This window comes from Lolium rigidum, chromosome 4 (genome assembly GCF_022539505.1).
Source record: "Lolium rigidum isolate FL_2022 chromosome 4, APGP_CSIRO_Lrig_0.1, whole genome shotgun sequence".
NCBI lineage: Eukaryota > Viridiplantae > Streptophyta > Magnoliopsida > Poales > Poaceae > Lolium > Lolium rigidum.
In genome coordinates, this window is record NC_061511.1 from 24906383 (window position 1) to 24921179 (window position 14797).

The 14797-nt window shown below is 47.8% G+C and overlaps 1 protein-coding gene across 2 annotated transcripts; it reads left to right on the plus strand.

Moving 5' to 3' along the window:
- The first annotated feature begins 6216 nt into the window (after positions 1-6216).
- On the plus strand, positions 6217-14300 carry LOC124708383 (RNA polymerase II-associated protein 3-like). 2 transcript variants are annotated; one of them, XM_047240059.1, is made up of 11 exons: positions 6217-6391; positions 6493-6576; positions 6738-6862; positions 7097-7218; positions 7315-7397; positions 7541-7648; positions 7882-7989; positions 8838-9023; positions 9116-9210; positions 9298-9395; positions 12375-12654. In XM_047240059.1, exons 1-11 carry the CDS (start codon positions 6389-6391, stop codon positions 12503-12505), a joined length of 1143 nt encoding a protein of 380 aa, XP_047096015.1. In that variant the 5' UTR covers positions 6217-6388; the 3' UTR covers positions 12506-12654. The 2 variants fall into 2 exon arrangements, with proteins under 2 accessions (XP_047096015.1, XP_047096014.1); XM_047240058.1 differs by lacking the exon at positions 12375-12654 and adding an exon at positions 14043-14300 and having other exon boundaries at positions 6219-6391.
- Positions 14301-14797: the final 497 nt, after the last annotated feature.

Consider the following 14797-nt stretch of genomic DNA (forward strand, 5'->3'; position numbering starts at 1 on the left):
GAAATTTTGTCCGACACATCTAAATACCTTTAGAGACCGCTTTGAAAGACGCGGCTGGAGATGCTCTTAGTCAAGCCACATCTCAAGTACCCGCTTTGCCAACTATATAGAGGTTAGATGGAGAGAAATAAATACACAATTAAATAAAGAAGTCTCTATCTATTAAAACCTTTTTCGTTTCGGAGTACAATAGTTTGGATTTTTTGGTTTCTCGTGCGAACCCTATTTAAAAAATTTCCTTCAGACAGGATTAAGCCTTTTTTTTTCTTTTGACGTGGGGGATAGCCTTAGGGAGGGGAGGCCTGGCCTGGCCGCCTAGGCCTTGGGCCTGTGCTGGACTTCTGCGTTCAGGATTGCACCGAGTTTAGAAGAGAGGGTATTTTTATTATATACAAGTATAAAAGAGACTGGTCCGTATGGATACCTGGTTAGATAGTCCCACCTCGTTCCCATACAACAAGGATGACCGGTTTATATGCGTTCAAACTTTCCACGAAGTATCAGCAAGCTGCCTCCTACTGATTTGAAACCTAATGATTGTGGTTCCGACATGCTGATGATGGACAAAGTCTTAAACGAGACTGTGTTGCATTCCTGCATGCATGGAATGAAAAGTGAGCAAAAGAAGAGGCAATTGTATGGCCTGGCATTGACGGAAAAGTAATGAAAGGTGAGCAAATTAAGAGGGAATTGCATGTCGTGACATGATGGAAAAGTTGACGGAAAAGTAATGAAAGGTGAGCAAATTAAGAGGGAATTGCATGTCGTGACATGATGGAAAAGTTGCGGATCAGACTAATTTGAGGCAGGGAATCAGGCTAGAGCCGTGCGTGTGGGCCTATCTGGCATGACGGAAAAGTAATGAAAGGTGAGCAAACAAATTAAGAGGGAACTAGGACAAAACCCGTGCGTTGCTACGGCATCACATTAAATAAACAAATATCATGAAGTCCTTAATTGGCCTGTTTTTTTTACTTTTTACCAAAGAAACTGATATGTTAACATATCACATTAATATAACATTAAGAGAAGGGAGTCTGCATCCAAAACCAATATCATATCAGGCCTTTGGCCATATGAGAAACATCAATAATTCAAGTTCTAAATTGTAGAAAAAAATATAAATATATAGTCCAAATACTTCGGTAATACCATGTAGTTACTGCATCGGCACTCTTCTTATACGAAAAAAGGGTATGATGGCTCTAGTTAGGCAAAAACAAAAAAGGTGCTCAAAAAACGTAGACAGGCAAAAAAAAGATCATCAGGTCATTAGCTTCTACAGCACAAACATCTCAAATTTGGCCTCGGTTTTTTTTGCCTCAAATTTACTCGTATGGTCATAATAAATGTCTAAAGCCGAGCTACTCCATGATTTATCTCATAGTCTAATCAAATCTACAACACACACTTAGGAAGGTGAATCAAAAAATCAGAAGTGAACCAGATTGATTTATCTCATAGTCTAATCAAATATACCGTACGATCGTACATGTGCACCCAACACAGCGTTGGCCTGTGCATTTGGCTACCCGATGCTTCCAAGGAGCCGTCCTTTTTTCCTTTGTCTTTGGTGCATCTAGCAACCCGCCGTTGGCGAGGAAGCACCTTTCGTTCGGTCGACTTACCTCCCAGCGCTGCCACTCGCGACGAGCCCATCGTGCGTCTCTTCCTGATTCCTGGTTTTCGTTCCGGCAGGCACACCTCATGCTTCCCGATTCCCGATTTCCGTTCAGCGCGGCCTTTCTTCCATAGTTCCATCTGAGCATCTTTGATCTCTTTTGCCGTCCTTCATTGGCTTGCTCATATCCACAAACTTATCGTTTATAAACCGGTGGAAGTCCCTGTAACATAGCGAGGTGGGACTAACCTAAGCATCTTTTTACGTAGCACAACGGACCCAATTGGTTGACATCGGTACCAGGCCCACCAAAATAGCAACGTGCCCAGTGGCCCATGCGGGATTAGAGACAGAAGCAGCGCTCGGTTAGACACGAGCAATTAGCTCCATCATTTGATACAACAACTTGGCTTACTTGCACTCCAGGCCAGCTACTCGTGGCAGGTAACTGCATCTCTCCCAATATTCAGCAGGCAATTCAGGATATGCACATTTACCTGTAGCTTAGAAACTCAATCATTTTTTTACGCTGGTACTTTAGCCAAGACACGACAAGTTCAGCATGCCCATAATACAGTGTAAGTTCACGAGAAGATTTAGATTCGCTCCCGCTGTCCCGCCTCTCGTTGAGAAGAAAGACCGCCCAGTCGATCTGCTGCATCAGTTAGACTGCCAGCATGTCGTTCCAAATCTCGTCGAACTATTGTGTGATGTGGAAGTAGGCAGATGAGGCGCGTTGTTCGGTGTCGAGCAAAATGGGGGATTGGACCTAGCCGGCAACTGGCAGGATCAGCCGATGTCGCCCTCGACTGCTCATGGAGGCTCAGCCCGCCTACTTTCACAATAACCCTCTCGCACGCAGGACAGCATACGCCGTCACGAGCAGGCCCGGCTGCAGCTGTTGTTATGCTATTGAGCCATTTAATCGAGCATCCTGCGCGCGGCGTTGACCCTATCGTTCTCAAACAACAACCTTCATGAGCAGGTTGTACGTTCGGCTCCACACTGCCCTTCCTCCGCCTGATCTCCCGGAGCAGCACGTCCAGCACATGGTTGTACACCCACACGGCGGGCCTGTCCGGCGGCGGGAGGTGCGCAAGAGGGGGGCTGGGGGCTAGGGTCTGGCCGGAGGAGCGCTGGCGGTCGTCGGGCCTGGCCGGCGACGGGAGGCGCGCAGGAGGGGCGCTGGGGGCGAGGGTCTGGTCGGAGGAGCGCTGGAGGTCGGTGAGGGCCTAGCCAGTGGAGGGAGACGCGCAGGAACGACGCTGGTGTTCGGCAAGGGCCTAGCCGGCGTCGGAACCGGACGCGAGGAGGAGCGCCGAAGTCGGTCGGCGGGATGCGCGCGACTTGTGTTGGGGCGGAGCAGGTTCTATGCTCGGCTAGACGAGCCGAAAAGAAGAAAACGAACCGGTACGAGGGCATTTTGCTGTATTATGCGATTTGGTGGGAGGGCAAAACGGTCCAAAAAAAGCGTTGACGAAACTTTTTGGCAGAAACCTTAGCTCCTTTATTATTAGGTATAGACTAGCAAAAGTGCCCGTGCGTTGCACCGGGAGAAATATACTCAATCGCTACTCTAAACCATCCGTGTTGACACTTCTAAATCGAGACGAAGGAAGTGAGGCTCAATTAAGCAGACAAGAGGATAAATCGACGGAGGCGTGTGTACGAGGCTCCTCCATTGGTTCCTTCACCTCTTGTAGGTCGGGGATGGGGGCTACCGCCGCCGCCTTCACAGCGTGGTTGGATGGTGGATGCCTAATGACCAGCTTGCGCGAGGTGTCCTCATCATCCTCGCTGCTACTATCGCCGCCGCCGACCATGTTGTGGTAGCTGAATTGAATATAGAGATGATGTGCGACGGGATCTGTGATTGGCGGCGCTAAGCAATCTGGGAGAGAGGGCGCAGCCGCAGGGGATTGAGCAGCTGGCCACGCTTGGGAAGGGTGGGATAGGGGTCGGCAGGAAAGGGGAGAAGAAAAATAAACAAACGAACCGGTAATGGTAGATGTTGTATTATGCGATTTAGTGGGAGGGCAAAATGGTCCGCAGCGTGCCCTGTCCCCATGCGCGCTGGCTGCCTCGACGCCGACATGCCCCGCCTCACGCGCGACGCTCGCGCACGCCGCCGGTCCATCCATGCTGAGCCCGCCACCTGCCCCGCGCGCCACTCGCCCGCCCCGCTTCTCGGTCGCGGCGAAATCCAACCCAACCGCTGGTCAATACCGACGAGCGTAGTTCAGTTTTTGCGAATCTTTTGTCGATTTATGTAGTAGTTCACCGAAATTCGCCGTACTCCAGCGAGTCTACCGGCGAAATGTGTTCGCGCGAGGTGATTTTTTCAATCAACAGTGTGTTGACCATACCTAGGTTGACCTGCAAGAACGCCTTCGAAACTGCAATTATTGAGGTCGCGGGCCAGGTTAGCCTCCAAAAAGTTTTACGGGTTAACCATTTTAAGATGTCTGGTCTGGAAAAAAAAATCCCAAATCATCAAACCGGCCTGCAAATTTACAAACTTGGGATGACCCATTAATCTCAATCATCGTTACCGTGTGGTCACTCTAGGTGTTTGAAACTTTAATCTCTTTTGCATTAGTGGGATCCTCTGTTAAAAATACACCTTTATTTTTTCAGTTTAGCATTCCTAATTCCCGTGTCCATATATGAGATCTACATTTGGTCTTTGTTGTTGTGGCCTAAGCACACCCCATCCGCTTTAACAAAATTGAGCTACGTTTGTACGGCCTCCCATGGCAGACTACCAGTTTGAGGATGCATCCATGAGCAGCACTATGCCAAGGAAGCAACCAGTGGTAGTAGTAGAATATAATGCACAACTGCATAAGCTGAACAACAGTACTCCTGACCTCCATAAGCTGAGTAAGTAAGATTTTAAGGTCTGTGAATACCCAACAATAAGTCACCGCACCTGGCAGCTAGACAACTGACCTCCATGCTGTAATAGTAGTTAACAATGGCTAGTCAACTCCATTGTACTCTCCATTGTCATAAATTCATCCCCAAAACTGAACCAGGAAACCACGAGGTTATTTATCCTCAGTTTTCTCTCTAAAAATTACAGAGGCACTCGGCTGATGTAGGAGACAATCTCGTCTGTTCCATGGCAACCGATGCCTCTGTGTGGAGCAGCTTGCAGCGGCTCGCGCTGGCAGTTGCTCGCCCGATATCTGGTGGTCCTGGGCTCTGCAGCGACAGGGATGAGAATAAGTCATCGGCCCTACTCATGGTCAGGAGATGTCGCTCAGTCGCGGTGGATGCTGGCGGCGCAGCGCGCTTAGCAGAGAGGCTGACGGCGCTCGATCTCGCCAAGAGGACGGCGGTGGCGAAGTAGGGGAGAGGAGTGGGATCTGTCCCCCTACGGAGCTCCTCACCATCGGCCATCTCCGTGACGGATCCCACGAAGCACATCGCGTTGTCGTCGTTGAGGGACAACGGCGTGGCACCGTGTGTGGGATAATCGTAGCTCCCGATCCTCGTCAGCCCCAGAAGGCCAGAACGCAGACCCACTGCAGCCACGGAACGCCTTGACGGCCGTGTGTTGGCCTCGTCGCAGACTGAATTAGGCGGACGTCGTTCTCGCGGCGGACAGGAAGCGGCGAACAAACTCCGATCAAATTCACGAAGAACAAACTCCGATCGAATTCACGCAAAATCGACAGGAAGGTGGGGAGAAATCGATCGGAGTTGATCGATCGATTGGGCACGCATAAATAGAGGAGGGGTGTTGAGAAGAGGAGATCCGGTTTCGTACGCAGGGCGGGCGCAGTTCTGATGGTGGCCCAGTTGAGGACGACGGCGTAAATCCAGTGGCCGAACCGGTACGGTGGCAGAGTGGGTAATATGCGATTTTGTAGGAGGGCAAAACGGTCCCAAAAAAAAGCGTTGACGAAATTTTTTGGCAGAAACCTTAGCTCCTTTATTATTAGGTATAGATTGCATGTCGTGACATGATGGAAAAGTTGCGGATCAGACTAATTTGAGGCAGGGAATGAGGCTAGAGTCGTGCGTGTGGGCTTGATAGGTTGGCGAGCAAGGATGAAACGAACAGTCGACGAGGTTCTTCTTCATAGATGTGATGGTTCAATAAATATCAACCCATAGCAATGTCCACACATACATGCTATTAATTTATAAAAATTATATAATTTAATATGCCAATGGATATGACAATGGATATATGCCATTTCGATACATATTTAAATAGGTAAAAATGTTGTTCTTTAGATTTAATTAATGTGCCAGTGTAACAACGCAGGGTCTTTTGTGCTCGATCTTCCGCCGCAACGCGCGGGCATTGTGCTAGTTAAATAAAGAAGTCTCTATCTATTAAAACCTTTTTCGTTTCGGAGTACAATAGTTTGGATTTTTTGGTTTCTCGTGCGAACCCTATTTAAAAAATTTCCTTTACATAAAGGCTATATATAAGCCTTTATTCATATTTCCATTTTTATCTGCCATTTTCCCATATATGAATAGTCCATATTGCCCCTTTGCAGTTCGCACCCCCGTGCTCTGTTACTCGGTTGGACCTAACCAGGTACTGCAGAATGGCTCGAGCTCGACCGGCAGCTTCTTCTCCCCAGAATCATCGAGGAACACCACCAGCGCCGCCGACGGCCTCCATCCCCTAATCCCGCCGCCTCCTGCTACGGCGCCGGCGACGGCGAAGGTCCAACCACGACCTACGCACTCCCCCTACACCCTTCTACTGGTACTGGACCGGCGTGGACTGGCCGACTGGAGATGGTAAGGAAGCCCTAGCTAGCTTGCGCATGCTCCGATTCCTCTCATCTTTAATTTCGAATCCGACCATGTAATTCTTCTCCTTCTCGTTGTTGTTATTCAAGATGGGTGGCCGTTACAATCGCCCGAACTATTCGACCTATCTGAACGATGAACCAATGCCTGACGCCGCGTCAGAAAAGGAGCAGGTCAGTATATAGCAATCCCAGTGCAAACTCTTGTGTTGATTTGTAGAAAACAGAATTTTGGGCTGCTACCTTAAGAAAAAAGAATTTTGGGCTGCTGTATTGAGAGCCCGAGACCGGTTCTGCGAAGCTATATATGTTGTTTGATGTGGTTGTGTTTGCAGGGCAATGAGTATTTCAAACAGAAGAAGTTTGCCGAAGCGATCGAGTGCTACTCGAGGAGCATCGCTTTGTCGCCCACGGCGGTTTCCTTCGCGAACCGAGCTATGGCGTACCTTAAACTAAGAAGGCAAGCTCCTACTACACTAGAACCATGATTCTGTTTGCTAGGATGTGGCACTTTCTGGTTTCTAGTTCACATTATTTGAGTCTGTAACCATAATTGTGGTAGATAGACCAACCAAAAACTTCAGAGTGCTCTTTGTGCTATATCTCGTGCTTATCCTGTCATGGAGCTTGAAATTCATGTTTTACTACCGTTACATGGTTTAGTATTAATTTTTTCTTATCTGCAACTTATTAGATTTGAGGAGGCAGAGAATGACTGCACTGAAGCTCTGAATCTGGATGACCGTTATGTTAAAGCATACTCACGCAGAATTACTGCAAGAAAAGGACTTGGGAAGCTTAAGGAAGCAATGGATGGTAATATTCGTTTCAACTCTCCGTGCCTGTCTCTAAGCTTAATTGTTGTCTGTGTGAACACTGACAACTAGTGTACATTACTTATTCTCATAACAGATGCTGAATTTGCGGTAAGTGTCGATGCTAACAATCCAGAACTGAGGAAACAATATTCTGAGATAAAGGCCCTACTCATGGAGGTGAGCAATTCCTTACTTCAGTTTCCATCTGGCATCTTGACCAAACTCCAGCCTACCTTTTGTGTTTGCACATTAGTAATTTTGTGTTCCAGGCTAGATGCTGTACCAAAATACGACTGTTTAAGATTGTACTAATTATGCAGAAAATGTCCAAGAGAAGTTCAGTTCAAGCTAAACATACAATTTCTGAATTTGATAAAGCTGGAGATAGAAAAGATATCACTTCTCACCCAGCAACTGGTCCCCAGAAGGTAGGTTCTATGGCATGATACTTCTGCATTTGTCCTTCTTAAGGAATAATAATTGGCTACAACCCCCGGTTACCTTACAACAAGACACGCACATGGCTCTGCAATTTTGAACTAGCTCAAATCATGTCACTACAAGCCACCCTCTGTTCTATCTCTGTAGAGTTGGTTACGTTCCACCGTAGGTCTATTCAGAAAACCTGTTAGGATGTGTAATGTGTGATGTAATTCTACAGGACAGTTTCATGGAAGTTGATTCGTCTGGGAGATCTGGGATCAAAGAGTTTGCAGGTGGTGCGTCGAAAGGAGGATCTGGTGCAAGCCTCAAAGACAATAATATGCTGGTGCGTTCTGACTACAGCCTTTCGTGTATTTGGAGTTGTCAAAAGTGAAACAAATGTTCATGTATGTGGAGTTGTCAAAAGCCAAAACCTGTCCAAGCTCAGTAGTTGGACTGTCTTCCAGTAGCAAACATGTCAATTCAACCAGAGAAAAGTCTGCCACTATACTGGTTAACTCTTTTGCAACTTGGCTGTTGATGTCAGGGTGGATCAGATGGTTTGTGTGGTTGGAAAATCTTAAGGCCTTGTTCGGCACGCAGGGATCAAGGTGTACTTTACCAAGCGTTTTGGGTGCAAAAACGTGCTTCGGAGAGTATTGGCAGGTTTTGAGAGATAGCTAGCCATCAGAAACAAGGAAAAAATAGCGCCAAATCCTCTCGCGAGAAAGCTCCTAACCTACCTATATGATGGGAATTGCTGATCGCTGGGCCTTTCATTACCGATCTGTGGCAGAAAGCTCGCCAGGAAAAACGCGAGGGGCCCCTAGCGTTTCCTTTCTCACGTGTATTGGCGAGTTTTGTGGGAATACTTGGAACTAGATCCTTTTAAACCGCTCCAAACCCGGTCTACCGAACAGTACAGCTGATGTTTGAGGAGATATTAGGCTGGCCCAGAAAAAATACACAATCTAATCCCCTACAAACCCTGTGTGCCGAACGAGGCCTAAAGGAGTAGGTGGAGGGGTAAACCCTCCCTAGTCCATCGCAGTACTACTTAAGCATTCTGCATCTAAGAGCTCACTTGTCTTATAGTTTCACTGCAATTGTTATATAAAGAACTGATTTATCGCAATTTGGTAAAGTTGTACTAGGTTTTGCTTCTTTCGGTCACTTTTCAATTATTTAATGCAGCAATCTCGAGATGCTAAACAGAAGCCTGCACCAGAAATATCAGTACAAGATCTTGCATCACGTGCTGCTTCACGGTATATGTCCAGCACTGTAAAAAGTGTGAAGACACCAAAGACAGCTTATGATTTTGAGGTTTCTTGGAGAGCTATCTCTGACGACCCTGCCCAGCAAATACAGTTGTTAAAGGTTTATTATTGACAGCATCTCGTTTTTTTAGCTCCTTAAATTAATCCGGTTGTGTAAATTACTAATTTGTCACATTCTTGTTATGTGACCAGTCGATTCCACCAGAGAGCCTACCGGAGATTTTTAAGAATGCACTTTCATCTGCTTTTCTGATTGATATCGTTAAGTGCACAGCCTCAATCTACCGGTACGCTTTCCTCTTACACTCTCTTGCAATACTGGTTTCGCAACCTTTGATGTTATTACTTACTTTTAGTTCTTATTGTATGATCAGGGATGATGCGGTGTTAGCAGTTAACATTTTGGAGAATTTGGCAAAAGTTTCTCGCTTTGACTTGATAATCATGTGCCTCTCTCCCATGCATAAATCTGGTATGCCTGAACTTGTGACCTTGCATCCACTGTCTGTTTTCCCTTATCATGCCCAGCTGTTTCTTATTGTTGGTAAAGTGACAGTCCCTCAATTTATTTAAAAATGCATGAAAACGACTTGAACTGTTTCTCATCACAATGCCCATACATTTTGCAAAACATATCTCGTACTTGAGCTATTTCCTAGTATGCAACGTTTTCCATTCTTGCTCTCTGCCTCTCTTGCTCACTCTCTAACATGAACAGCTCATAAATTTAAGCATCATTTATTCATGAACCAAAAACTTTCGATGGACATATACATTTCAGATCTGGCAACCAATTTGGACCATGCTAGTGGGAAATGCATTCTTCCTTTCTCAGTACGTTAGGAATAGTGATCATGCATAAACATTATTGCTTCAACAAATCTTTACACAATTAATGCACAATCATTTTTTGCGACAAATCTTTACTTATATTTATCATCAAATAAAATATCGTGCATGTTTACTTAGGATGAAAGTACATATCCTTGGATTTCTGGGTATCGAATGCGCATTGTTACATTCAAATATATCAATACATACCTTGAATTATGTGTTTTGTGTATGCTATGAATACTGGCTTTTAACATGTGAAACATGTGAAGCTACCTAGTTTATTTTTGTAGTGTATGAATAACTTTGAACCGATTATCAGAGCGGTTATCTAGGCTTGGATTATCAGAGCTCTCCCTCTCGGGCTGCTCTGGCTCCGGAGGGCACCTCCCTCCCCCCCACCAAAAAAACCCTAGATCTCGAGCCCCTCCGGCCAGCGCCGGTGGTGGTGGCGGCACCCAGCCGCCGATGGTGGAGGGCAAGGTGGGGCGGGCTCCTCTCGTCTTCTCTTCGCGTGGAGAGGGGCCGTTGCGGAACGCCGCGGCGTTTGGCGGTCGGTAGCGACGTTGCAACGGTGGATGGTCGCGTGGAGTTGCGTGCGGTCACGTGGCGCCTGCGTCTTGCCGCGCTGCGAGGTGCGGCATGCTGGCTCCGGCGGCGCTTGGGCCTGATCTGGGCCAAGCGGGCCAGAGACGTTCGCGCCCAGCGAGGAGGCAGCGGCGCCTACAACGATATGCGGCGGTGGTGCCTGTGTGCTGGAGCTTGCGGAGCTCGCGCCAGGTGTTGGCGGGCCCGATCTGGGCCGCCGCTGCTGCCCTGCTTCGTGGCTGATGCCGGGCCGTCGCTCTGTCCTGCTTCGCCACGTAGGGGTGTGGTAGATCGGCCAACAGCGCGTCGGGCTGCTGGGTGATGCTAAAGGCTGACTACGGCCCCTCACTCGCCATTTCGCGCTCATCTCTCTTCGGTGGCGTCCTTTATTGATGATGGCTCTTGTTCGCTTCGTTCTGGTGGATAGTGAGGTCGAAGTCGGGTGGGAGAAATCATGCGCGGTTGCGGACGACGGCGACGCACACGGGCGCCGTTACTTTCTTGAAGGCGTCGTCGAGCCCTTTTCGTTTCATCCCTTCCCGGGCACCAGGGGAAACCCTAGATCCAGTTGTTGGATCAGGCAGTGGTGGCACTTCGGTGTCATCCTCTTGTTGGAGGCTCTGTGGAGGTTCTGGAGGTTGTCCCGACAGTCCCCAGACGGCAGATGGAGCCAGAGGTGGTCTTCGGAGCGCCTCTGCCGGCGCCTGCTCGACGTTGCTTCCTCTAGGTCTGGCCAGGTCCTGCTGCCGTCTCGCCTTCTGCTGGGAGGGCCGTACGTCGACGTTTACCTCCCTAGAGTTAGTGCCGTTCTAGGTTGTCATGCTATGGCTGTGACACGCTTTCGAGACCGTGTGCCCTTCCTTCGTGCCATTGTTAGCCAGTGGTTGGGCAAGGCGGGTGCTTGTAGTGTGCTAGTTTGGGTGTGCGTTGTAAGCTGGAAGGCATCATATGTTTGGTTTTTGGTCTAGTTTCCCTCATAAACTGGACCATGTTGTTCTCTTGTAAGCTTAATGCAATGACGTGCAGCTCTCCTGCGTGTTCTGAAAAAAAAAACTTTGAACCCTATAGCCATATTGTCTAATCCAACAGTGTAGAGATGGCAAATCCAAGCGTTATTAGCCATTAGATCAATTTTTAGGTTCACCGGATTCTGCCACCTCGTGATTTCCTACCGGCAACGTCCGACCACACCTCCATACTGGGCACCTTCCCAAGACCTACCTACCATCCATGTTCTCCAATCCATGCACTACGTCCCTGTGAACTCGATCCGGAGAGGGACAAAGTATAGGGCGAGAAGGCGTGGAGAGTGAAGAACAAGAAAAGGAAAGGGCCAGAGGCGATAGGTGAGTTATGGACAGTGTCATGTTCAGTGAAGCACCACAAATGCGGCAGTACCATGTCAGGGTGTGGAACCGAGGTTACTAGGAGCTGACGTGGCAGGGGCGATGGTTGCCCGGAGATGGGGGACGCTGGATATGAGCAAGGCACGGGGAGAGGTGCCTTGGGCTGTAGTGTAGAGGGCTAGAGACCCAGCAGCAATCTACTCTCAGTGCTCCGTGGTTGCTACTATGTGCTGTAGATTTTGACGATATGGAGAATAAAATATACTGAGGATCAAGAGCAAGGCGAACCGTCTGGGCTGACGAGAGGGTTTGGGCACATATTCGGGATATGTGATTATCATAGTTTGACATAGGTACATATATCAGTCAAATATGATAAATGCTGACAGGAAATAAAGTAGAGGGATGATATGGCAAATGTACAATACAACCACCTGAAGCCATCTCGGATTGGAAAACAACTTTATGTTGAGTGGCTGCAAGAACAATTTTAATTACGAATATGCTACTTGTCCCAGTAATTTCAACGTACAGAGCAAATGATTTGTCAGAACTTCTTTTCATTTCAGATGAATATGGGAAATTGCACTTTGGACGTAACTCTCTACTGTTAGTTTTAAGTAGCTCCACAGCATTCAGTTGGCAATACTCTTTATCTTCTGCTTGCTTAATTCTTTTCTGGTCAGAGCTGCGGAAGGTCTGGGGTCAAACATTCCTAGTTGAAAATGCGTCGCGAGATCAAGTTGAAGCCCTCAAATTGCTGCAAGCCAAATACGTTCAAGGAGGATGGGATGAGGACATGTTCACTTTCCGCTAATGATGATGATGTTGTGAAGACGATTCCCTAGAAATACTATGCCCTCTAGTCGAACGATATTGGAATACCCTTCTTGTAGAGTGAACGTTAAATTTACCTGGAGCTGTAAACCGTAGAATTCAGAATCATGAGTATTTTGCTTTGATTTATCGGGAAGTGGGCCAACTGTTCTCGTTAGAATTTAGAGGATTTTATTCTGCGCAGCAGTTTATGGGCCGACTCTAACTGGCCCACAGGATTTACGCGTTGGCCGTCTGCAATCGCGTGGACGGTACAGCCGCGCGCTATCTTTTTGTGTGTGTCCCACATCGCTAGTACAGGGAGGCAGGTGCCTGCTTAAAAGGCATCATAGGATCATTCAGTGTGTCTTGCTGGGCCTACACCCCGAGGGCCTGTGACCCTAGGTCATTTGTGTTGGGGGCAAGACTCTTCTCTACCAACTGTTTTTTAGATCTTTTTATCTAGAGCTAGTTATCATCCGGAGGACACGTTTCCTTTGCCCATGCCAGCCGCTGTCTTTCTCTCTTCATGATGCAAACTTATCTTCTTCAATCTCTTCGGCCTTTCTTCGATCCCTTTTTTCCCTTGCAGTAGCTCTACCTATCTTCCCCTGCTAGTCGCCAACACAACCCTCGATGGCCCACACCCACGCCCACCCGATTCCAGCCTCCACCCGCTCGATTCCAACCACACTCACTCACCATTGCCGCCTCACCATTGCCGCCTCTGCGTCACCCTTTTGCGGTACCAAGCGTGTCGAAAGTCTCCTCCATGGCTGCCATTCTGCGTGCCGAAAGGACTCAAATAAAGATAATTACAATCCAATTCCTGGATTTAATATGGAGGACCCTACAGCAACATGGTAAACTTAAGTTACGGTTGAGGCCAAACAACAACTCCAGCATTACCATCGCCATGGACAAAGCCACTTGGGAATCGTGGTGCTGCCACAACTCTACCTCTAGACCCTTGAAATTGTGGCAAGTTGGGTACGCAGAGTTGAAGCTCAATTGCCTCCCTTCACGTCAACTTCGGGCTGGGAGGAAATCTTCACGTGCCCGCCATTCGATCAGAAGATCCGGTGGTAGGGAGACCGGCGAACGACAACCGTTGCACAGTTCTTGGAAAGAGGACGAAGGCCACGAAATGTACTGTAGCTCCAACCCAAGTGTGGCTATGGATGAGCCCCCTACCCAATCTGACATGATTGGGACTCCATCTCGCCTCTCCTCCACCTCCATCCACCCGACATCACCAGTTGGAAGAGAAGAATGAGGGCCAAACCCCTCAAGATCCGAGAGACTGGCGAGCTTATAGAGCGTGTTGTAGCTAGACATAGGCATGTCACCACTATTCACATAGGTGGGTAGACGGAGTAGGAAGGGGAGAGAAGCCGAGGGGGGGGGGGGGGGCAGGGTGACTCTCAAACCCAGGGTGGATAGAGAAAGAAATGGAGAAATGCCTTTGTCCCTTTTTAGTTGCAGAACATTTGTTTTACATTACTCTGTTTGCTGCTAATTAATTCTTTTCTGGACAGAGCTGCGAAAGGTCTGGGGTCAAACATTGCTCGTCGAGACAGCGTCAACGTCGCGAGATCAAGTTGAAGCCCTCAAGCGGCTGCAAGCCAAATACGTTCAAGGGGGATGGCATGATGACATGTTCGCTTTGAGCTAGTAGTGATGCTGATGTTGTAAAAAGAGTTCCCTAGAAGTACTCTGCCCTCTAGTCGAACGATATTGGAATACCATTCCTGTAGTTAAATTTACCTGGAGCAGTAAACCGTAGAATTCAGACATGGTATGCTTCGAGGCTTACGGCATCTGGCGCGACGCATTTTAATGTCCGCGAACCGGACGCAAAAATGATCATTTTTATCCGCGCGTCCGTTTGCGTCTGGGGTCTGCTCCAGCGGGGCCGACACATTTTTTTTTTCCTTTTTTCCGTCTTCTCCATTTAAACATAGTTTTAAATATAACATTTTGAAACATGATTTTACACAAACTAACACATAGTTTCGAACATGGTTTACACAAACTAACACATAGTTTGAACCACGGTGGACACAAATATAAAAATTTAAAAAAAAAGAAGCCAGTTGTGTTGATTTCCGTATGTTCGCTGCCAAGAAAGAACATTCGAGGGCACACCCAATCACCCAAACTGGAAAATCCAGGGGGAGGAGATGGTGCCCTTATTGATTCTAACGATGAGGCGAACATCCAGAAACCTCGACTACTGGCTTCGTCTGGCCCGTAGCCAGATTCGCTGCAAAGAAAGAACACTCGACGTTCT

Excerpts from the sequence above, each read along its gene's own strand:
- LOC124708383 (XM_047240058.1), top strand. Across the intron at positions 6,577-6,737 it reads CCGCGTCAGAAAAGGAGCAG|GGCAATGAGTATTTCAAACA; the intron begins GTCAGTATATAG and ends TTGTGTTTGCAG. Across the intron at positions 7,649-7,881 it reads CAGCAACTGGTCCCCAGAAG|GACAGTTTCATGGAAGTTGA; the intron begins GTAGGTTCTATG and ends GTAATTCTACAG.